Genomic DNA, 25,154 nt, shown 5'->3' with positions numbered 1-25,154 from the left:
TAATTTAATGTACTATGATTCTTGTTTGCACAGTATTTGCTTCAAGTATTTTGATATAATTTGTCAATAAGATTTATTAACAATTCTTGGTTTTTGATTAAATAAACTTTAATAATTCCTATTAGCTATTGCATCAACAATAATTCTATTCCCGCTATTGTTATAGAAGAATTTTCTATAATGACACCATATATAATTAAGTATTTAGTTCAGTAATAAATAGTGACAGGTATTTATTGATGTCTTGTGGTTTCTTTTAACCCAAAGTAAGCACCAACAATAGTATAACTAAACAATTGGATTATTCCTCTTTTATAATTTTAGAAAATTAGAACATATAGATACAATGAAAATTATGGTAACAGTTTTAAAATTAATAGTATTTTATAGTTATTTTTTTTGTGTCCCTCAAAAGTTGAATTATTAATGTCTATTTTATAATATATTATGTTATCTCTTTTTGGACTTGTCTTTCTAAAAAGTGTTAATTATAAAAAAAATCTTAAGTTTTTTGGAAAAAATACCTACTTAATAGTTATTACTATGTTAACTTAAAATGGAAAAATAACAATAAAATTAACAAATAATCGTTTTAAATAAATATAATATTAAATGTATTTAAAATTAAAATATTGACAATCTAATAAATTTTTTTGATACATAAATAAAAAATGTGTCAGCCTGTTACATTATTAAATTAAATATATTTATACTAAAAAACTTTGACAGTCTTATTGAATATATAATAATCTAATATTTTAAATATTTTTAGTAAATTTTATGTTTGAAAATACAGAATATAAATTTGATTTAAATCTATACATTTTTTTTTCATTAACAATTGTAAAATATGAAATTTATTATTTTTAAGTAAAATCCCAACTTATTGAAAACAAAAATAAATATTTTGTATTATTGCATTATCAATACAAAAATATTAATGCTATTATTTTTCTAAAAGTAGTATATTATAATACTTGTATTAAAATAATATAATGGTAAGAAAATACTTATATTTAATATAATACAATTTATATGGGCTTTATATCTTTGTTTTAATTACAGAGTTTAATATAATTTAGTTGAATTTACCAATAAAAATAATATTAACAAATCAATATTACACATACAATCAATTCATTAGAAATTCTCATTTTATCAACAAGAATTATTTATATAACTATAATTTAGAAATAATTAACAATAAAAATCACCAAGTAAAGCGATCCAATCGACCCGTGTTGTCCATGGTTGAAACAAAAGGCTTATACAAAAATATCCTCATAATAATAAAATTAAAAACTTGGTATGCTATAAATTCAATAAATGCTGCTTTAAAAGTATGATTATTTGCAGAATGTTTATTACTGTGTAACCTATACATAAGATATGGTACAACAAAATAACGAGGCTCCAATAAAAATTGGGCACAAAGAATAAGGGGTGTAACTATCCAATATGCCAATCTATAAGCAATTGACGATTGCATCAATGTTCTATCCACTAACCATAGACCATAAGCATACAATGGCACCGGTAAATATCTCAAAAAGATTGGTTTACCAGGACTAAACAACAATCGCCAAACATAAAACGTATAATGTCTATTGTCAGCTAACAAGTATGGGTGAGCTATAGTGTTAAAATACACACATCCAGATATTATTATCAATAGTATTACAACAAGTACTTTGGATATATTGTTGTGGATTTCATTAAAGGCTTTAACTAAATTGAAATGTTTTTTAACAGAATTAGAAGTTTGTCTTTTATAATAGATCTGAGATAAAAACCATGGCAATGAGAACGCTAATACAAATACTACAAAGTAACATAATTGCATTGGATGAAAACGAGGAATATGTGCATGTCGATCTCCAACAACTATGTCACCATTGTTCAAAAAAATCACAAATGAAACAAAAGATACAATAACTATGACACTTGAGCTGGTGACATGTAAACATTTCTGAAAAAAATCTATTAACTTCTTAGACTTATTCTTTTTTTTAATTGAACAGCAATAGTAGAGTTCAGTAATAGAAGCCTGCAAATAATAATAATAATAAAAATAAAATAACATTTAAAAATTATATTTCATCATAAATTACATTATTATAATACTTACTTGGATATAAGAAAATAGCGAAACACTATTTTTTACTGTAGGAAAACATTGTTCGGCGCAGTGACATACATCTATAATGGATGCAAACACTAACCAAGCAATGTTTGTCTGACGACACAGAACAGAAAATCCACCAAATATAACTTTAACCAAAAAATGAGTCTCATTACTCAAATGACTGGAGTACCATAAGAAAACAGACGCTGTAGCCCATGCATCTGTATAATAAAGCATTGAATATGGCGCATAAATAACTGGGAATGTTGCTACATTCAGCGCCAAAAACATACAAGTCCATTTTGCAATCTTTGTTTTTTTATTTTCATTCTGTAATCAAAAATTAGAATCTGTATTAGTAATTTGTTATTAATTCTTATGTTTTAGATAATAGTGCATATATTAAAATAACTTATGAAAAGAATAATACAATTTCTGACACCTTGTACATTTTGGAAATAATTAATTAAAATTGGATAAACAATAACTTTTACAAACAAATCCAAGTTTTTAGCAATATTTATGGTAATTAAAATTTATAAACTAACCTGAAAAAGAAGTTGTTGACAACGGTAGTATGCGTAATATAAGCATGCTGGAGCTCCCACTGCATTTACAGCCCGCAATGCAACCAAAGAACAGGGATCATTGACTCGAAGGTCATCACTATCCAATACACCAAGTAGTGATAATATTGTGTCATACATCTTCATAAAAGGTACTAACACAGTGCTTGACAACAAATAAAGTCCAGGTAGAGTAGTTATTTTTGGATCCCACTGAAAACAAAAATACAAGTTTATAGTAATATTATATAAATATCTATGATTCTATAAATCATTAAACCAATGAAATAATACACATAATAGTATATAATACTCAATAAATCGTTTTTGAATTCATGAATAAGCCTATTCTTAAAAGGTTACTGTTATTTTTATTGTCTTAATTTATATGTTCACACTCTTATTGTCAAAATTATATAATATGTTTGTTCCTAGCTGTATTTTGGAACTGTTTTAATGATTTGTTACAAATTACAATAATGAACATTATTTATTTGCGGTGATTATTATTATTAGTTGTCATTCTTACAAATCATTCCACTTCAAAAAAGTAAGTAAATTAGGAAGGGTATACATTCTACTTTTTTTTTATCTGTTGAAATTTAATAATATGATACTTACAATTTTTCTTAACATAATATATATTATAATAATACTACACAATATTTAGTACACACAGGTCAAAATAATTGTTTTTACGACTAATAGTAGGTAATATAAAAACAAAGAATCTGATATAGATTTTTTAAGTATCTAAAACTCAAAAGCCTTAATAATATAATAGTATTTAATATTTATTCTACCAAAAACACTGTTTTAATCACCAAATGTATAAGTCATGTTTATTATTATTTATTTAATATATATACATTTATTTATTTATTAAACCAATTTGTAAAGGTACCAATCATATTATATACCTGTTATATATCAGTGTATTAGTTGTTTCTATTAGATGTAATTTTTCCACCATATAGAATACTTAATAAAACTAAATAATGCACATCTGAGATAATTGAAATATTGTTATTATAATTTTTTTTTTTATATTTTTAGGATACATCTATTTTAACTGTTTGACTGAATAATTTTGCTTTTTACTGTAGTTTTAGTATTTTTATTTTTAATAAAAGTGATATCAATAAAATATTTTATAATAAAATAGATATAGAAGATAATGTTATAAAGTATCATACATTTTCAATTCTGAATAAAAACTACAAGTTATGAGCAAAGTAAGAAATCTAGACATTGTTTACAATACCCAAATATTTTGGCAATGTAAAAATTATCATTTTACAGCTCTATTATTTTCTACATTACCTATTTTTGTACTATATACAAAGTGTACTTTTCCTGAAATTCTGTGGACAATGTATTGTTTTATTGTTTATGTATGCTATTAAATATGATTGTATGAAGCACCTAATATTATATTCATATAAATTAAATTTTAATTGTATTATGTCAAAATTCTTACCTATTACCATTGAGTATGTATTGTATTACAATCTATACTACTAAATATGCTCTTATTTATTTATCTTGCATAAACATAAAATTTTATTAGAGATAAAATAACATACTAAGATGGTATCTAAGTTAGTAATCTTTTAAATAGTCCAACCATATCAAATACAGAGTCTTAATACTAAAATACACATTTTAGCAATATTTTACCCTGAGCATATATTGAAAAAAATAATACTAACTTTATGGAACTCTGCTTGGCAATAGTGTTTCGCTTGGGGTACGTGAAATTCTTCGTCTATATAATACTCATCAGGACCAAACAATGGTTGGACAACGTACTGTAACAAATACCAGGTGACGGTAGACAGAAAAATGGCCGGCAGGATCGAGACATTGAATCCACAGATCGTTTCAGAGTACTGCGCCAATGATTTTGGTTCACGTCGAGCCGCTTTCGGTGCAGCCATCAGATTTATGCGCGGATCTTAAAAACCGTATAAATAATCGTCGATCGCGATGCCGACGACATAATCGACAGTTCACTTATGTAGAGTGAACTGTTATGAGTGGCCACTGGTAGGCACTGAATAATATAAATATTATGAATTATTTTATTACGAAGACGTACGTAAACACGGATTTTTGAATATTATCGAACGTGTCTTGATACGAATGATAAACAACATAACGAGGTTGATAACGCGCTGATAATATTATTTACTTTTTAGATTGCCGGCAACTTCGAACGGGATTGTACCACTACTACGAATATCAACTGTCACCATATGTTATTCCGATATTTTATTATCATCATTCATCACATAACAAATAATTTCAATTACTTGGAATAACAATTGCTACGAAATTAACGCGCACGAATATTAACTATAACAATGCTACGTTGAACTACGCCATTATTTGCTTCCATGGTTGAATCATTTTATACTACGATAGTACGATTTAAAAAAAAATTTCAAATTTCAAAAATTAGTATTTAGTCTCCTCCAATAGCTGCTTATTAAACTTGCTCCGAAAAAATAATTTCAAAAAAAGGGTTGATATCCAGTTAAATAATGTATCTTTTTTTATTGTTGGTTTTAGAATGTTTATAATTGTTTTAATTGTTTATGTAATCTGAAGATTGCCTAGGTCAAAAATTTCAAATATTTTTCTGAAGAATTGGGCAAACAATAAAACATTATGGAAACACTGGAGTTTTTACTCAAAATCAAAAAAAATAACTATTGTTATATTACATTTTTACCAAATGTTTAAATTAGCATTTTATATACTTGTTATACATTTCAAAATATTTTAAGCTATTTAAATACATTAAAATTTTTAAATTCTTTTTTTTTTGATGTTTTTAAAAATTTTTAGGCTCAATCAAGAAGTTTGAAAAATGAATACAAAATTGTGCAAAAGTTGTTAATGTTGTTATTTAATTTATAAATATTAAAAATGTATAACCATATGGCATGAATTTTTTTATAAACATTTGAACTTCCGAGTAAAATGTTAACAAAATTAGATAATTCAGCATAGAATAATAATTTTAGTATTAAATTGCAATTCAAAAAAAGAGGACTTGAAGGTTTTAAGTAAATTACTCATTATATTTTACTATGTACAATAACATTTAAAAATGTTCAGATTAATCTAGGCTAAACCGCATTAGTAAAATAAATTACTTTAACACTAATAATTTAATTAGTTTATAATTTAATATAAACTCATATACATTTTTATTCAATAACTAATATTTAAACTTAAATCATTTTATACGATCATATTTTTAATTAATAAGCAAGCAATTTGATAATTATATTATAATTAAGAAAATGTCAAAAGAACAAATTTCTTTTGATAAATATTAATTTGTACCAATTACAAGTAACAAAGATATACCATATATAAATAATAATAATAATAATTGTAAAATATATGATGTATTTATAATTTTTTAATAATGATTAGTGAAAATAAGAAATATTTCAAGATATAGAATTCTATTTTCTTCAATCTTACAAAAAAAAAAAACAGTTATAAATTTGATATTACAATTGAATATTTATATTAAAAAGAGCATTTGTCTTATAACTTAGATAAGTATTTATTTAATTAAACATATCTTAAATAATAATATAATACAATTAATGATTATTTATCAAGTTTAAAAAGTTAATGGAAGCACAAATAATAATCATTTTTATTATGATTTAATACAATGTTTTTGTAACAAATGAAAATGACTTAATAGAGAATATTGACAGTATAAGATTAATAAAAATCATCCTCAACATAGTATATTATTTATACTGAAAATCACGTATAAATACATAAGATCAAATATTAATTCCAATAAATAAAACCTTATTAAAAAGTGTGAGATGTAAAGTACTTCTAAGAGTTCTTGTACCTCTGTTATTCATAACTAAATAATAATTTAAAGATGTTGATGCATAAAAAAAATATACAGAAAATATCAATTACTTTACTATTTAATTAAAAAAAAATCAACAAAAAGTAGAAGTAGAAATATTTTATGTTTGTTCTTAATTATAGATCTTAAAATACAAAATAATAAAAAAAAAGATTAAATAGTATGTTGAAAATTACGAATATAAACAATAGGAACAAATAAGAAATTAGTTTACCATAATTAAAAAAGTATACACTTTTATTTTCCTTTTTTCTGATTTAAGCTGTTGCATGAAGGGAAATAGGTAAGCATTACTTCCCTCAACATTTTTATTTTCTTAGTGATCATTTAATACATACACAGCAAAAATGAATTATTCTTGAGAAGACAAATAATGTAATTGTTTCTAATTTCATCTGTTAGAAATTAATATACGAGGTCAAATCAAAAAGTATCGAGATTGATACGATTAATCGTAAACCGGTTTGAGTATAAACTTGCACGTGCTATATTAATCTAACTTTATATGTTGGGAAAATATATTAGACATAGATTAGATTAAAATTGTCTCAGTCGGCTTCTAGGTGCAATTAAGTCAAGTGTGTTTTTACCTCCCGTCGGACTTCAAAATGAGCGAAAATACAGAACAACGAGTGTGCATTAAATTTTGCCATAAACTGGGAAAAAACGGCTACTGAAACCTACCAAATGTTATTGTTAGCTTATGGAGATGAAACCATGTCCCGTGCTCGCGTTTTTTAATGGTTTAAACGATTTAAAGAGGGTAGAACAACTGTTGAAAGTGATTAACGTGAAGGACGCCCATCAACAAGCCGCAATAAGGAAATGATCCAAAAAATACGAACAGCAATACTATGGAACTTATTAATGAGTTTCAAATTTCATTTGGATCAGTCCAAACCATATTGACGACTGATTTAGACATGAGAAGAGTTGCAGCTAAATTTGTTACAAAACTGCTCTCAGGTGAGCAAAAAGAAAACCGAAAACAGATCGCCATTGATTTGCTAGAGTGTTCCGAATCTGATGATTTTTTTTTTAAATCAATTATAACTGGTGACGCGACTTGAGTATATGACTACGATCCAGAAACAAAGGTACAATCTTCGCAGTGGAAGATTCACTACGACCCAAAAAACTCATCAAGTTCGGAGTCAAATGAAGTTCATGTTGACCGTTTTTTTTTGACTACCAAGTTGTTGTTCATCATGAGTATGCTCCAAAAGGACAGACCATAACAAAGGAGAACTACATTGATGTTCTTCGCCGTGTACGAAGAAAAAGACCCGAGTTTAAAGAGTCTGGTAGTTAGAAATTGCATCAAGATAATGCACCAGCTCATTCAGCCCATGTTGTGCAGCAGTTTTTGGCCAAACATGGTATCCCAGTTGTTTCTCAACCCCCCTATTCACTAGACCTAGCTCCATGTGATTTTTTTTTATTCCCAAAAATAAAAATGGCGCTTAAGGGTAAACGTTTTCAAGATGTAGATGAAATAAAACAAAATGCAACGGAGCAGCTACGAGGAGTTTCTAAAAATGACTCCCACAGGTGTTTTCAAAAATGGCAAGAACATTGGAGAACATGTATGGACTCAGAAGGAGCATACTTTGAAGGAGATTAAATGTAAATAACTTTATCTAATAAATATATATTTTTTTTTTAACAGTATCGATACTTTTTGATTAGACCTCGTAATATTATTCTTCAGTTGATATTTCAGTTTTTACTTCGTATCCAAAAGTAGCTAACATTTCTTGTATTTTGTCATTGAACTCACAACCATTTTCAAGGGCATATGTTAAACAATCTGTATGTCTTCCCATTCCAGCATAGAAGGTGGTATCTTCATGCCATGGACAACCATTTTCATGAGCATATATCATGCAGCTTAAACGTCCCTTTATTGCAGCAAAGCAACTTACTAGGTCATTCCACGGACACCCATTTTCATGGGAATATATCAAACATTCAAGATGACCATTCAAAGCAACCCAGTAGCTTACATGTTCATTCCAAGGACATTCATTTTCATGAAGATATCTTAAACAATCTATATGACCGTTTTCTGCAGCATATGAACATGTGAATTCGTCCCATACCACTTTCATGGAATGCATGTATTTTATACAGTTTAAATGACCAGCTTTTGCGGAAGAGTTCATAGCATCTCTAGTAACTGGGCATCCATTTTCAACCGCATATTTTAAACAAGACAATTGGTCATTGCCTGCAGCACGTATGCATGTTTCTACATCCCATGGACATCCATTTTCTTTCAAATATTCTAAACAATCAAGATTTCCACGACATGCAGCCGATGAGCATGTTGACTCATTCCATGAATATCCTATTCGATGAGCAAATGTTAAACAATCGTAATGGCCAATGAATGCAGCTGTTGTACACAATTCAGTATTTGACAAATCTATACTGTTTTCCATTACAGCTTTTTTTAGTTCCAAACAACAATTTTGCACATCAACTTTGACAACATTTCTTGGGATAGTGTTATACCATTCTTTTGCATCATCATTACAAGCCATAAAGGCCAGTTTGATTAGATCAAACATGATAAATTTTGTTTGTACAATAAAAGGTCAAATGTTGCTAGTTTTCTCTTTTTGAAATACTTTTAAGTTTCTGAGTTTACCTAAATTAAAATTAACAAATAAATATTGAAAAATATGTATGGTATAAACTAGAATATGATATAAGTTTACCTTAATGTCATGGATACAATTAACTTAATGAAATAAATTGTTTAGAATAAATATATTATCTGAAAATAAATAAAAAAAAGTATATTAATAAAAACAGAGTAACATTTATTTTTATAAACATTCAAAACGAGTATATAAATATAAGATTATCAATTTAAAAATATTTTTCTCAATTTCAATAATGAATAACATAACAAATTTAATATATTTGATTTATTTTTATTTACATTTGCATGGACTACATAAAATTGGCAATTGTTGTTATTTAATATAATTAAATTTGAAAACCTATAATTAACATGTGTTTATTCTAAATAGAACATAAAACTTTAAATTGTTGACATTTTTGATCCTTTAGTTTTTTTTAACTCATTTTTTAAATAACATTATTTTTAACTAATTACATTAGTTTTTATTCGTAAACATTTTAAATTTTTTCTACATAATTTATAAATTATTTTTTCATTTTCGTCTTAGAAAATAGAAAGTAGGTTTTTATCAAAACTATATTTATAACCATTAATGATATTGTTATTACTTTATTCAGCTTTAAAAATATTATTATTTTTCATAAAAGTAATATAGAAATCAATGAAGTCATTTCAATTTTTTTTTAATATGCATGGCGTACACAGCAGGCCACTTTAAGCATAAGCCACTATCAATTATAAAGAATTATAAATATTATACTATAATATATTAATAAGAATTCATTATTCTATGTGTTTTCACCTTGTATCATTTGAAAATTACCTAAATGTAATTCTACTCATATTTTTATTTTTGTCATGTAACTTTAAATAGTCAAAACTAGAGCTGATTATTTTAAAACAACTTACTCCATTATGTTATTTTATACTAATGTGAAAAATACATTATGAGAATTTAAAGTACAATAAACTATTAATAATTTCTAATCAATAACCATGATTGTAAATTTTATTTTCAATGAAATTTATTATGAGGTTTTTTATTGGATTTGTATATATATATATATATATATATAATAAAGGTTAATTAAAAATATTATAAAAATTATAAGTTTATAGAATTAAAATCTGCTTCAATGTGATCTAAGCAAACATCACAGAAATAAAAATGTTCTAATGGATCAAAATAAACATTTTTTTAAATATATGGCAAGTTAAAATATTATACAACATTTTCTTAAGAGGACATGGAACCCGCATATGTTATCATCGTCTTACACACGTGTGTCATAGCAACTTTAAAGGTAAAATCCTGGGTCCCATGTAGCCTTTTATTGATATTGTTATTTTTAAATAACTTATGATTATTTTAAAATGTACAGTTTAAAAAAAATCATAACTTACTTAAAAATAATAATATCAATAAAAGACTATATAGGGCCCTGGATAATTATCTTACCTTTGAATTTTATAATAGATCAGTTCATTCTAATATCAAAACTAACAGCACAATATTGAAACTGGTGAACAAAAATTTTTTATGTCTCGTGTGTGTAAGACTGAGACAACACCAACGGGTACTACTTCCTCTTAAGAGTAATGCGATACAGCAATCTACCTATAGCTACATATGTTGTCTCCATCTTATAAACGTACAAAATATCAAAATTTGGTTTCGGTATTTTAGTGCTATTAGTTTTAATAATAGTTTGAATCGATTTAGATATTATTAAATTTATAGATAAGATTACTATACAAGGAATTTCATAGGATTTTAATAATATAGTAGGGCCTCTGGGCCTCATTAATTTAAACAGGTTTGGGTGCTTTTTAGTTGTTTGGATTACATATGATTTTAAAAATATCAATTTTTTTGCAATTTAAACTTGAAAACTAATTGTTATTTGTAATTGAAAAATATAATAAATACATTTACAATTAAAATTATTATTATTGTTATATTATAAATTATATACATTTTCATTTAAAATATTTTTAATTTTATTAATACTTTAATTATTAATATGGATTTTAAATATTCTTAAATACATAAATAAAGTGATACAATAATTCTCAAGCCCATTTGGATAAAATCTTTCAAATTAGCCTGTTTTCGGATCAATGAGACCAGTCTGTATTTTATTTTTGAATCGACTAATTAGCATTTTAAAATTGTAATATTTGATGCTGTTATAATTTACTTTTAAATTACGATATCACTAAAAACCTGCATTGCCCTAGATAATATTCAAACCTTTTAAGTATGAAAGCTAATAACACAAAATGTGTTTAACTAAAAACAAATTTGCTATGTTTTAAATTTCTAAAATAAACAACATAAACGGCTGTAGTGTTTTTTTAATACAAAGGCTACACTAATATACTCATTCTGTGTATAATACTGATGTTAAAAGATGTTTATTTTTTAATAATTACGATTTAGGTGTGATAAAAAAACATAGCCGAGGGGTCAAAACCTTAGCCATAAGCTATAAGATAAAGTTTGAGTTACAACTAAAAAAAATACAAAGTTAATCTCGCGCCGTAGTGTCGATATCAATCGACTGTGTAATTTTATTTCAAATAAAAATGAATACTAGTTATTAAATTTGGATTGCTTGTCATAATATTTACCTCTTATGTCATTAAACGTTTATCCAACGCAATGTGTATTGTGTACATAAATTATAAACATTATCCAACTATTGATAGGTATGTATTTAGATGTAATAATTACACTATCATGTTAAAAATCGATTGTACGGATGTGTACAAGTCTACGCTGGCAGGTGGTAAATGGTAATAACATTAACTAACAAGCGAGGTCCGTATCACGTCATTCGGAATTTTCGTTTAGATGCGATTTTTTTTTACTACGGCCAGGACTGGTCGACTCTAATCTATTCATTTCGTCTCTATCAGCCACCGTTAACCATTATCATGAACTCGGACGATGAATATCTATCTTCTTAGTTCGTGGTTGTTATCATATTCGTTTGACGGTTTGTTGCGTTCACCAGCTGTAGATAATATTAAACAATATTATTATATCTATGCGTTCGTCACCGTTGCGGCGTCGTTGGTTACAGCGCGGCGCGCGGTTCAAATGTGTTTATAGCCGGAAAAACGACGATTCGAACCGAAATACCGATTTGCGTACCTGTTTGCATTGACCTAAGTCACGATAAAAACGATCTCGATCGGCCCGATACAGACGCCCGAGTGGGCCACCAGACGTCGACACTGCATGGTGTTCTTTGCGCGCGTCTTATTCGCGTCGGTAATGTCGGTTAGAAAATGTGCTGTTAGTGAACGACCGAATTTTATTTCACGAATAATACGCTCTTAATTAGTCGTTTTTAGGTTTTGAAGAAACATTTAAGATTAATTTTTTTCTCAAACGAACCATCGTGAAACACGAATTTTCTCTTAAATAATACACGTAAAAGCGTTCAATATGATATATATTATGTCTACCTACTAGTTTTTCATTGTAGAATATTGAGCCGCATACCTCCCAATCCAAATCAAGTAGGTATTTATTTTTATTATCAAACATTTTATTATAATCAAAATTTAACACTATATTGAAAAGGAACATGTGTTTATAAAAATTTAAAATTTTGATGGGAACAAGAACTACAGTTTCACTTATAGAATAGTATATTTATGTAAGTTACGTTGACAAATAATTTCAGAATGGTTTTTTAAATATACCTAGGTTAAATATTAAAAATTGTTGAAATTATGAGTATTTTCGTGAAAAATTGTTAAAATTTGAGTTATCAATGTTAGGTATTCGGCAATCTATATCTATATAGGTATCAATACCTATATTCTAATATACATCATTTTTATAGATCTTTGGTGTATATTTTACATCAAAATATGTAATATAAATGTCTAGAATTAGTCTGTATATAACAATAAAATTTATACTTGATGGAAGTAAAACATAGGTGATATCTACATATCAACTTAAACTAACGTCCAAGAGATATGCATAGTGCCTAGGTAGGTATTATCAACACATTTGAAAAATTAATAGCATGTTTGATTAAAAATTAAAAAATGTATTAAAATATTATGATTATACTCTAATAGTAATAATAAATACATTCTAAAAATTGTTTACTGTTAAGAAAAACAAATTGGCACTCAATAAAAATGTATAGACTAACCAATAATAATAATTTTTTTCCACATTACATAGTTTATTTTGTTTATTCAATATTATAACATTTAATTTAACTATTACAAATATGTGTATTACCTAAATTTATATCTATGTTGATACCTAGCAATGTTTTTAAATGTATAAATATTTATTTAGGCTTACACACACTGAAGCAATGAAAAATAAGTGGCTTACAATGGCTCTGCATAGAATTAATTTTTCACTATACGAGTGTGTGCTCGTCCAAAGTTCAAAAAACATAATTAGTTTATTAAAGAATATTATATTATTATTAAATTGTTTACAAGTAAATTTGTAATAAAAGTAACATAGTAATTTATTATATAATGTTTACGTGTATAAGCTCTATAATGTGTATTATGTTTAGATACATTAATTGCAATTTGGATAATAGTGTTCATATAACTGTAGTTCTGATCAATCGAGGTTTTACTGAAAAATATAATATTAATTTATACATAATTAATGATAGTCTATCATTTAATTGTTTAATATTTAATATTTTAAGTATTTTTTAAACAGCTAATTCATTAAATTGTTTTAATATTATTCTTAATAGTATTTTATGTATTACATTCAAAAATTCTAGAATATTTTTGTACGCAGAAATTTATACTATAAAACATAATATGCCACTATTCATTTCAAATAATACCAAAATTGAAGTTTTAATATTATTAATATCAAGAATATTCTGTAGTTTGTTTTTTAAAGGTATAAACAATTTTTCTAATATATGTTATCACTGCTTAAATTTGATGTAAGTGTTAATCAATTATTTTACCCAAATACTTGTATTAAGTAGATTTTTAACAAGTTATCATACACTTTTTCAACAGTATTCCCTTTTTTTATTTTATCCCAATTTTGTTAGATAAACTAATTTTAGGTATAGAAAAAAACATGGTAAATTATTTTTAATAATTTAATGACAGACTAACTTTTTGAATACAATATGTTAATTATTGACAATCCTAAATTTGCTTTTGTCTTTATATTTTTAAATTATCATCTTCAATAAATAAATAAACGTATATTTATATCTAATTTTAGTAAATTGTTGTCATAAAATTACGTAGAATACTTTAATATGATCTAAAATGTTCTATGTAGGATACCAAATGCCACGTTTAACAAAATTTGAAACGCTTTTTGATTTATTAATTTTTACTGTTTAAGATGTATTATTATGATAGAATTAAAATCAATTTCAAAAGGAATTTTGTCCTATAATTTTTTGATTCCACTATCAATATACTATCATATTTTACAGCATATTTACTTATGATAAACTTAAGTAATTGTATTTTTTTTTCAAGTACCTTAGACACTTGAAATTAAAAAAAAATGTGTATAATTAGTTCATTCTTTGGTTTTTTTTTTAATGAATTGTTTGTATATATCTGGAAATATATCATTTTGGAAGCTTATATTACCTAAGTAGGTAATTGGTTTTACTATACATTCTGTCATTTGTTCTAGTAAATAAGATGGCTTATCTTGGCAATGGACTTTTTCTTAATTTTTAATCATAATAATCAGTTAAAGATTTATTTCTAATAATTATGTTCACATATAACAGTTTAATTCGTTATTTACTAAATATTATATACAATAATTTTTTTTTTGCGTTTTATCGTGAATTTGATTGCCGACTTTTCAATTAATAAAATTAATATATTATGTAAAATTGTTTTATATTATAACCATAACTAAATCAGTGAACTAAAAAAAGTAACTAAGGATTCAAAATTTAGTACATATACTTGTATTTAAATGCAATTTTTTTCTAATGAAATATGAAATAAAAATTTTAAATGCATATTTATTTTTTAAAAAGAATTAATAACTCGTTAATTGATTAACACACTGTATTCAATTTAAATTATATAAAAGCTATTTATCAATTTTATCTATTGTCAAAGACTTAAAGCTTTAATAATTATTATTAAAAATACATTTTTAATTAAAATTAAATAAAGCTACATAAACACATGGTCAACTTATAACACATAAAAAACCTTAAATGTTTATTGTAATTAAATTATTTAAGTGAAAAAAAAAGTAAAAAAAAATACATTATTCCACTATACTTGTGTCTACTTAACCAATAATTTTAGTTTTTTATAAGTTATTTTGCTTGACTCAATTTGTTTTTAATTAGTCTTTTCACTTCAGTTTTTGAGCCATTTGCATGTCTAGAAATTATGACATAAATTACAAATTAAAATCTCATTAGATACAAATATAATATTTAGATTATAAATAATTATAGTTACCTAATATAATATAATTAAGTGTGGAATTAATTAACTATGTGGATTGTAATTAACCATTGTTGAAGCAAAGTTTTCTACAAATACATCAAAATAATTAAAAAAAAAAAATTAATAGTTTTATAATATATAGTAATAGTAATATTACTATTATTTGCTGAATGATGATTGAAAAGTGGTAACAATAAATTTGTTTATATATCGTAAAATATATAGATAATTATCCTCCATTGAATTATAATTTAGTTGAATATCCTTGAACAGATTTCATTTTTATCATATTTTTAAGTAACTCATTTGCTGTTTTTTAATAGTTCAATTCATTTGTATAACAAATTCTAGATGAATCATGACAAATTATCTGAAAAAAAAAATGCGTGTTTGAATTTAAATACTCATTTGTTATGAATTATTTGAAAATGTAAATTACCTTTATCTATGTATTATTATTTAACTGTATTATCAACTTTTTATTGTTTTATTTGATTATTTTTGGTTTGACTGTTCAGTAGTAATGATTCTAGTTTCTTCTTATTGATGTATGTGGGAAAAATTAAATTGCTGTCTTCTTAGTCATACATGGAAATGTATATTCGGAAATAGTTTTTGTTTATCTGCTGTTTTATCCCCGCAATAATCAGTTTCATTATAGAAGACTTATTCTTTACCTACTTTTTAAAAACTTGCTTTAATTTTATGCATAGATACATTGATGAATAATAATAAAATATTTATCATGTTAATAGTTAATAACAAAAATAATAAAATATAATCAAAAGGACACTAAAGCCACATGCATTGTTTCCATCTTATAATCACATAACATTGCAAATTGTACATTCTTATAAATCTATTTAACTAATTTATATTCAAGTATAAAAGACAAAGTATGCAAGTATAGCATCCTCTTAATATAATAATTTAAATAATTATTACATACTATATTTAAAAAATACCTTGTTTTTATGTGTTATACCCAATTTTACTGAACCCAAGAATCAAGTTGGAAAGGGCCATTTAATATTACTGTGTGTTGCTGATATTAACCAGATTAATGGTTCTATCACAACTATTGATATTGCATTAAAGGTTAATTTGTAAATTGAATGCATAGTCATAATCTTACCTGTAAAATAAAAATAAAATAAAAATTAGGTAACATATTTGACATGTATAATACTACTTTTAATGAACAGGAGCATCACAAATATATATATTACTAGGTATACCTTTTTCAGTTAAATTACATGCTTCACAAATAAAATCTTTCAGATATCTAAACATCAAGTAATTTAGATTCTTCAGATTCATAATAATATGTACCAATAATAAAATGATCAGTTTTTACTTATTGTAATTAAACTGATGTTGTTAAACGGTAGTCAATCAAAATAAATAAAAAACATTATATGAATACATGTTCCTATAAATTATCTTTATATTTCAACTTTAATTATAACCCAGATTCTAAACCTACATGTGGTTTGCACAACAGTTTTAACACCTTTGTATAAATGTTACCAAACTTAATTTTAAGATGACCAGTTGAAAAACTTAACTATAAAATGTATGTAAAACAATTTCCTAATAATTTCCAAATCTACTATCACTAATAGTTTCTTATTTTAAACAGCTACCTATCTAAAAGATAACTTAAATAACTACTATGTTCAAAAGTAACATTATAAAATTTATTTTCATCAACTGTGTGTATTATTTGTACAAATGCTGTCATATATACTAGTCTCCACTCAACTCTTTAAATTCTTTATACTTATAAGCTATAGTCGTTTGTGTATAATTAGCTAAAAATAATAATAGAAAATTATGAATTGCTTTATTACAATTAAATTTAATAATCTTAGTGTACCTAAAAAATAAGTTATGTACTTACCAATATTCATACAATGTAATCTGGCGACAGACAAAAATCTAGTCTACTTATGTATATGGTAAATGTATAAACATACGTTTTTTGATTATGTTTTTGGATGTTTAGTGTTCATAAAAATATGCCAAATGCATTTTAAAATTGAATAATAGTTAGGGAATATTAAGTTATTTTAAAAATTACCAACATTATACAATATACATGATTCACAAACATTGACTTTTATTAGTAGTAAAATAAATGTAGGTACCTAAAATATATTACAGAACAAATGCACTATTCGCGATTTAAAAATTATTTAAGATAAATAGATTTACTATCTACTATAGTAGTATCTAGTTCTAGTATTTGTCTCATAATGTTTTATGATAATATATATATATATATCTGTGTTTACTACAAAATAATATTGAAAGTGATAACTGATAACGCGTATAAAAATTATTATCGGATATTAAAAGCGATTAAATAGGTACCCCGTGTGAAATTGGATTTGAATAGAAAAGCGATTCCTAAATAGCCCCGTTTAAAAACTTTTGAAGTCAACTATTTTTTCGAAATAAGTTTGATTTAATACTGCTTTTAGTAGTTTCCATAGTTATGCAAACAAATTACAAATATAATAGGTATTTTATTTTCCGTATGGTACTTGGAATTTATTTCTGTGAATAATAATAAAAACGATGTATTATCATTATTATGTACATGCGTGCGCAAAAGTTGCCTTTTACCAAAAGCAATAACGGGTTATACACACTAATTTATATTCATTTACTATTTACACATTAACACAGCTCAAATGTATATGCGTATGAATTGCCTAAATATTACTCCTTAAAACATTTTACGCTCCACTCCCCTAAGGTAAAAACATAATCTGTGTTTGTAGTATCTTATTAATACGTTTTCATGATACTTGTATTTCAAAAGTATTTATCATTGTGTATAATATTGCTTTTTTGTAACTCGCTTAAAAAATATAAAATTTTAAAAATCTACATACGAACACAATAATTATTTCTTGTTTTTTTAATATAGGTTATATTCGACAAAATAGAGACAAATTAATAAGTCATTAATTCCAATAGAGTAAAAGATATTTGGGCAAAAAAAAGGTGTGCAAGTGGGTATTGTACTGCTGTACAGCAGGTGTCGAGTAGGTCACTTTGATAGCATACTAAATTTGAATTCAATGATATAATCCAATAATGGTGTATGAAAAACAATTTTGAATGTAGACGACCATCTTACATAACTAAGTATATTTCATGTTATGTTTTTGATATTGCTATTATTCTATTAGGTAAATTAATTTATTTTATTATTATTAATACAGTAAATTGAATTAAATTTTATTCAAAAATGTTGCATTTGTAAATATAATTGTATATATAAAATTATGACTTATTTCCCTACAAATAATGTTTTTAAGCTATAACAAAATAATGAATTATGGATAATGAATATTGTTATTCATTGTTTAAGTATGTTATTTAATCCAAATTTGAATTAAAAATGTCTACAAAAAGTTTTGATTATAATATATTTTTTTTTAGATTTTTTAAACTACTTATGAGCAACTTTGTATTCATTTTTCAAACTTTACCTATAAAAATTGAATATTTTATAAATTTTACTACAAAATAATTTATTTGTGATATTGACAAATTTTATCAACATTTAAACTTGAAATGTCTATAAATAAAAAATTTTGGCCGCGTGTTTTAAATATTTTTACATGTTATCTATAAGAATTACTTATAAACCTGTTAGATATGGTTATTTATTTTTTTATAACGACAAAGTATCATGTTAAGAAGAAATACTTATTTTATGGGTGAATATGCAATCTGGCAAAAAATTTTAACTTAAAATGCTCATAAAAAACTAGTTTAACTTTTCAGTAGATATAAAGAAAAATACTTGGAGTTTTTAATTTTTAAATGTTCAAAGTACAAACTAGATCAAATTTACTATCAAAATCATCCTCAACATTTTTTCAATTACATGTTATTGAGAAATAAAATTTTAGTATAATACATTTTATTTTACCGATGACTTGATAGTAATACTCTTAGCAAACAATGAAACTTTATTAGTTTGATAAACATGCATGTATTAGGCCGAAGAATTATTATTATAAATTTTGTTATGCAATCAAAAATAGTTAGATACTCGGTGATATTTTATAATGAATATATAATGACATAAGAGAATGTAAATGATGTAAAAAAAATTTTATTTATATGTTAATATAATTTTTAAACTTAAAAAAAACCTTGAAAATTTGAAAGGGGGGCTTATATTTAAACAATCCAAAATATGTTTATATGTTTAACAATAGTATATAGGTATTTTACATATTAGGTATTAATAACATAATATATTTATATGTATTATTTACATGTTGATGAATTTACAGTTATTAGAAATCTAAATTCTAAGCTTAAAGTAATAATCATATGGTTTCAGACGCTTAAGATATCTTATATCCGTAGAGTCATCTAATAATTGGACATCCAATGGATTAATATTTTTAGAATTGAAACATTTAGAATATGCATGTTCATTTTTTTCCAGGTAGAATCGAGTAATAAGTATAACACTATAATACCGTATATTATATTATATACATTTATCTTAGGAAAATAAAAAATAATATAGATAAATAAAGTATTAAAATATTTAGAAATGTAGAATAGGTTTTTGAAATTCACTAAGTTATAAGTAACCCGGTTGGCATGATTAAACAATGAGAAATTAAGTTGAATGGAAAGATACAAGCCTGTCTAAGTCAAACAAGAACACATCTATTCAAAATTATTATTTATACTTAATAAATAATACAAATGTAATTTCAAAAACAAATTGCTTAATATATTTTTACTATAAGTATTGGTTGTTATATTAAGTGTTATTTTATTAATAAATATGTAACTCATTACATTATTTAATGTGTTAATTATTTTAATTTGTAAATATATTTATATTATTAACATACTAAATTGCCATAATTTAAATTAATGAGTCATATTTAATTATAGAAAATTAATTAAAAGAAGAAAAGTTTGAAAAATATATCTTTATCGGGCCACTGAGAAAATTATCAAATTGGAAAAAAAAGAAAAACACTATAATACATTCACGGACTAATTGAACTACGTACGCCACCTATACTTAAGATATACTAAGTAAATTAGAAATAAGTATTAACATAAATTATTTTCAGTAATATTAATAAGTAATAAGTATGTCTCAATATCTGTTATAATGTTTATGTCACATTAATGGGATGAAATAAAAATTAATATTTTTAACAAATAATTATTTAAATCTACATCACGATATCTATTACAAAACACCAAAAAAATATAAATGTAAATATAAAGTAATATAAGATAATAAAAAGTGCATACAAGCATTAATAATGCAAATTAAACAAGTATCATTATAAATTATAATTGTAATCTATCTTAGTTCTGTATTGTGGTATTTATTGTAATTCCGTTTATTGTAGTATTATGCCCATTTTAGTTTTTGCAAAGAGGCATTCTCTCTACTTTTGACATTTTGCAACAAACCCATTCATCAGCCTGAATCCTTGCACTTCTAGGGTTGTAGATACATAACATGTAGATTCAAATTTTAATTAACATTAATTATTTATTCGTATTTTTTTTTTTTTATTATTCATTAAATTTATAAATTTTTACTATTGGACTATGATAATATTTTTTCCTTAAATACAATATATTATATATTAATAATAGTCAATGGCGTTTATAATTTTGAATAAAAAATTAAAGTTGTCCCCCATCTCCCAAATGTTTATCTATGAGCTCCTCTTAATGATATATTTATATTGCTAGTATAATAATTTATTTTATACTAAAAAAAAAAAAATAAGGATCATATCATTCATATCAATGTAAACATATGTTAGTGTGACAATTATCTTGTTGCTATTTATCCGACAATATTTTTGTTAAACCAATGTATAATAGATAGTTAATAGGCATGATAATTAAATAATCTTATATTATTTTAAGAAATTTATTGTTAAAATGATGATAAGAACTTTTAATTAGAATTACTGTTATTGTAGTGGTGACAATTATCTTGTTAGAATACTAATAATTGTTATAGGTAACATTGTTAAAATGATAAATATTTATTAATAATTTATATGATTGATTTAAAAACTTAGTTATCAATTTGAAAATATGAATTGTTAAATTACACTAAATATTCTTATAAAAATAACAATTATAATGATCTTTATTTGATCATGTGTCTTGTTAATCCAATATTTATGATGCTAATTTATAAAAAAATAATATTTGAAATATGAATTTAATTAATAAAATACAAGAGTATAATAATTTCTTTGATTTTTCATGAAACACATTTTCTTCTGTAGGTATTCATGTCATAACCATTTCTTGCAGCATATAACACACACTTTACAAACACAAATTAAAACTAGTTAAAATAAATAAAGACTTGTACTAGCTTGGGGTGTGGTTTATACAATTTTGATTTCAAACCAAAAAATAGATTTTGGATAAATAGCCACACAATGTAGGACTGTGTTGGAAACTCTAAGTTAAACACATGAACAATTCTTTAACATACTTCTACAAATCTTATGATTGAATGCACCTTGTATATTATTGTATTAAAATAAACTACAATTTCTCTTTGTGAAAAACATAGAGCCAACAATAAAATAAATGGCTGAATTGGGTCACCCTGTGTTCTAAAACTTTGAAAATGGTGCTGTATGGCCTCTACTGATTTACCAAAAACTTAAAGACTATCCTGGGAGTCTTTAATTAAATATTTAATAAGATTTACTTTCCATTTTCATCTTAAGTGATTTTTTTTTAAGTCCCAGTATGTAGCATGTAATAAATATCTTAGAGATGCGTTTTTTGAATCTGTTAAATATTTAAAAAAAAAAGTATATTATTACACATTTACACATGTACTTGTTAGAGAAGCAAGTATATCAAACCAAGCAATATTTTTTGGTAAAAATAGAAGTGTCTATTAGTCTTAGAAGCCCTACTCACAACCAAACAAAAAATAATAAACAAGTATATAATACATTAATAATTAACATTTTAATTATTATATAATATTATAATTTATCCAAGACATAATATGTATTGTATGATCTAGGTATATACTGTACTATACAGCATTAAAAATTGGATAATAATAATATACTAATTACCTAAATCATTTTAAAGAAAGTAACACATTTTTTTTTTAAATTATTACCCATAAATTAACTTAAATTAATTCATTTTTCAATTTATTAATTCAAGTAAAAATATTTGATACATACAAGATTTATCAGTGATATAACTAAAAAAGTAAGGATTAGGGATCTATGTATTTCAAACATTTACATATTATTGACTATATGGATAAATAAAAAATAAAGAAAAAAAGCATAAAAATATTTCACTTTCACTTATATTTTTATCACTACTTTGACTATTTTTTCCATCAATAAATCAAATATTTTAGAGACTTCTCTTCAAAGTTCTGGTATATAGTGTGTCCATTAGAAAATAATGTGTTGTAATAAATATCAATCTGAAAGTAATATAGTACCTTTATGCATAAGAAAGTACAAAAAATAATTATTTCAATTAATTATCAGCTTATTATAAAGAAATTGAATATTGTTTCCAACTTTATAATATATTCGCTGTTGACACTGAATTTTTTTTGTAATTTAATTGATATTTTATACTTACTTTTTGGTTTTTTCCAACATCTGGAAATGGACTGTCATCATGTTTCAATTTATTCAATATATAATCTATTTTATTTTCTGATACTGCAAATAATATAGACATTTTATTTATATGTATATTTTCATTTATAAATTTAATATTTTACCAAATTTTAAATCTTTCTCTTGATTTCCACTACTTGTTTTATTTTTTTTCCAATTTAGTTGTAGTATGAACTAACCTTGTATTTTTCAGATTTCTCATTGAATTATATAACTTGATATATAATTTACCTTTTGGGTTTTTATTGCATCCAATTTTCATGAAATATGTATCCTGGTTTTTAATTTTGGTAATAATTATTATAAAGATAGCAATAAATAACAAATTGAGTTATCTTCATTTCAGAATTAAATATTGCTATTATTTAATCTGCTATAGATTTAGCTAAGCTTACAGACATTGATATGTGCTGTGATAGTAATTGCTCAATAAGTATGTCGATCAATGTTGATCTAATATAGGGTGACCATACGTCCCGTATTATACGAGATTGTCTCATTTTTCCACTTTGTGTCCCGTTGTCCCGACAAAAGTTATACGGGACGCATTTTGTCCCGTATTTTCTAGTAGGTCCCGTATTATTCCCGTTTTTCTCTTTATTGTTAATTTATAATTCTATAATTTTTTTTTTTTTTTATTCTACGATATTTTTGTATCACAATATTCAATAAAACATCTAATCTATACTTATCAGAATTATTTTTAGATTCTTGTCTTAACAATAAATTATTATAATTGCTGCGAGTTGAAAATGGAGAACTAATAATGTCACATCATTATCGACAACGTTAAACCGACGATTATAAATACTAATGATATAACGATAACGTACAAAATGTTATTAATATTATTATGTTGATGTGTGACGTCGTCTACTAAATAAGTACAATTCCATCCGCCACAACCAGTTTGTTGTCAAATATAATGTCTATTTTTATTTTATAATATCTATGTAAAATTATAAATATAATTTGTTATTAATATTTATACGTGAGTGTCGAGTTCACGATGACATTCACAGTGTAGTCGTAGTCGTAGTGACGTGTCACGTGTAGTTTATTAAGCTTACTTAAAATTCAGTGCACCATAATACCTAATCTGTTTTTTAAAATGCCCAAAAGACGGTGCGTTTTTACTCCACAATTAAAATTAGAATTTCCTTTTTTACAAGATGCTGACGAAGTAGGAAAAATATTTTGTACCATATGTAAGTCAGTGTTTTCTATAGAACATGGTGGACATTCAGACATAACACAACATGTTACAAAAGTAAAAAACATTTACTGGCATTATCAGCTGCATCAAAACACGAAAAGGTAACTTCTTTTTTTTTAAAAATGATCCGAGTGGGTCCACTGACAAAAGTAGACGTACTGCAGCACAAGAAGGGATATTTGCATTTCATACCGTGATACACAATCACTCATTTCGATCAATGGACTGCACATCATCTCTTTTAAAACAAATGTATAATAAAAAATTTACATGTGCGAGAACTAAGGCTGAATCGATTGTTTTAAATGTGTTAGCTCCTTTCGCCATGCAACAAATTTGTAAGGAAATATACATATACTTATTAATATTTTATTTATATTTAAAAACTATTATACAGCATACATTTAATTTGTTTTTTTTTATATTAATATATTTAGTTAAAATTAGAATTTCCTTTTTTTTTTAGTTAAGTAACTAAAGTGTCCCGTATTTTTATTTTAT

At 24.6% G+C, this 25,154-nt stretch overlaps 2 protein-coding genes, 1 long non-coding RNA gene and 1 pseudogene across 4 annotated transcripts; all 4 read right to left on the bottom strand.

The window, feature by feature from the left end:
* Nucleotides 1-1,042: 1,042 nt before the first annotated feature.
* Nucleotides 1,043-4,803, bottom strand: LOC113557253 (putative Dol-P-Glc:Glc(2)Man(9)GlcNAc(2)-PP-Dol alpha-1,2-glucosyltransferase). The gene is made up of 4 exons (XM_026962667.1): nucleotides 4,404-4,803; nucleotides 2,674-2,904; nucleotides 2,129-2,455; nucleotides 1,043-2,047 (listed from the first exon to the last, which is right to left on the bottom strand). Exons 1-4 carry the CDS (start codon nucleotides 4,629-4,631, stop codon nucleotides 1,211-1,213), a joined length of 1,623 nt encoding a protein of 540 aa, XP_026818468.1. The 5' UTR covers nucleotides 4,632-4,803; the 3' UTR covers nucleotides 1,043-1,210.
* Nucleotides 4,804-6,750: 1,947 nt separating this feature from the next.
* LOC113557254 lies at nucleotides 6,751-12,137 on the bottom strand. The gene is made up of 3 exons (XM_026962668.1): nucleotides 11,895-12,137; nucleotides 9,331-9,389; nucleotides 6,751-9,260 (listed from the first exon to the last, which is right to left on the bottom strand). The coding sequence occupies exon 3, from the start codon at nucleotides 9,178-9,180 to the stop codon at nucleotides 8,308-8,310; it is 873 nt and encodes a 290-aa protein (XP_026818469.1). The 5' UTR covers nucleotides 9,181-9,260; nucleotides 9,331-9,389; nucleotides 11,895-12,137; the 3' UTR covers nucleotides 6,751-8,307.
* A 3,342-nt stretch (nucleotides 12,138-15,479) lies between these two features.
* On the bottom strand, nucleotides 15,480-17,912 carry LOC113558725. 2 transcript variants are annotated; one of them, XR_003405690.1, is made up of 6 exons: nucleotides 17,629-17,912; nucleotides 16,691-16,860; nucleotides 16,165-16,405; nucleotides 15,883-16,095; nucleotides 15,738-15,811; nucleotides 15,480-15,656 (listed from the first exon to the last, which is right to left on the bottom strand). It is a non-coding gene; the product is annotated as an uncharacterized LOC113558725 (long non-coding RNA). The 2 variants fall into 2 exon arrangements; XR_003405689.1 differs by having other exon boundaries at nucleotides 15,482-15,656; nucleotides 16,165-16,402.
* A 4,195-nt stretch (nucleotides 17,913-22,107) lies between these two features.
* Nucleotides 22,108-23,838, bottom strand: LOC113557750 (annotated as a pseudogene).
* Between the last annotated feature and the right edge of the window lie 1,316 nt (nucleotides 23,839-25,154).

The sequence above is a fragment of the Rhopalosiphum maidis genome, chromosome 3 (assembly GCF_003676215.2).
Source record: "Rhopalosiphum maidis isolate BTI-1 chromosome 3, ASM367621v3, whole genome shotgun sequence".
Lineage (NCBI taxonomy): Eukaryota > Metazoa > Arthropoda > Insecta > Hemiptera > Aphididae > Rhopalosiphum > Rhopalosiphum maidis.
The sequence above is the reverse complement of the archived record's forward strand: the minus strand, read 5'-3'. Positions and strand labels throughout refer to the sequence as shown.

Excerpts from the sequence above, each read along its gene's own strand:
- LOC113557254 (XM_026962668.1), bottom strand. The coding sequence starts at position 9,180 with ATGTTTGATCTAATCAAACTGGCCTTTATGGCTTGTAATGATGATGCA.
- LOC113557253 (XM_026962667.1), bottom strand. The coding sequence starts at position 4,631 with ATGGCTGCACCGAAAGCGGCTCGACGTGAACCAAAATCATTGGCGCAG. Across the intron at positions 2,456-2,673 it reads GTCAACAACTTCTTTTTCAG|AATGAAAATAAAAAAACAAA; the intron begins GTTAGTTTATAA and ends TTTTGATTACAG. Across the intron at positions 2,048-2,128 it reads CGCTATTTTCTTATATCCAA|GCTTCTATTACTGAACTCTA; the intron begins GTAAGTATTATA and ends TATTATTTGCAG.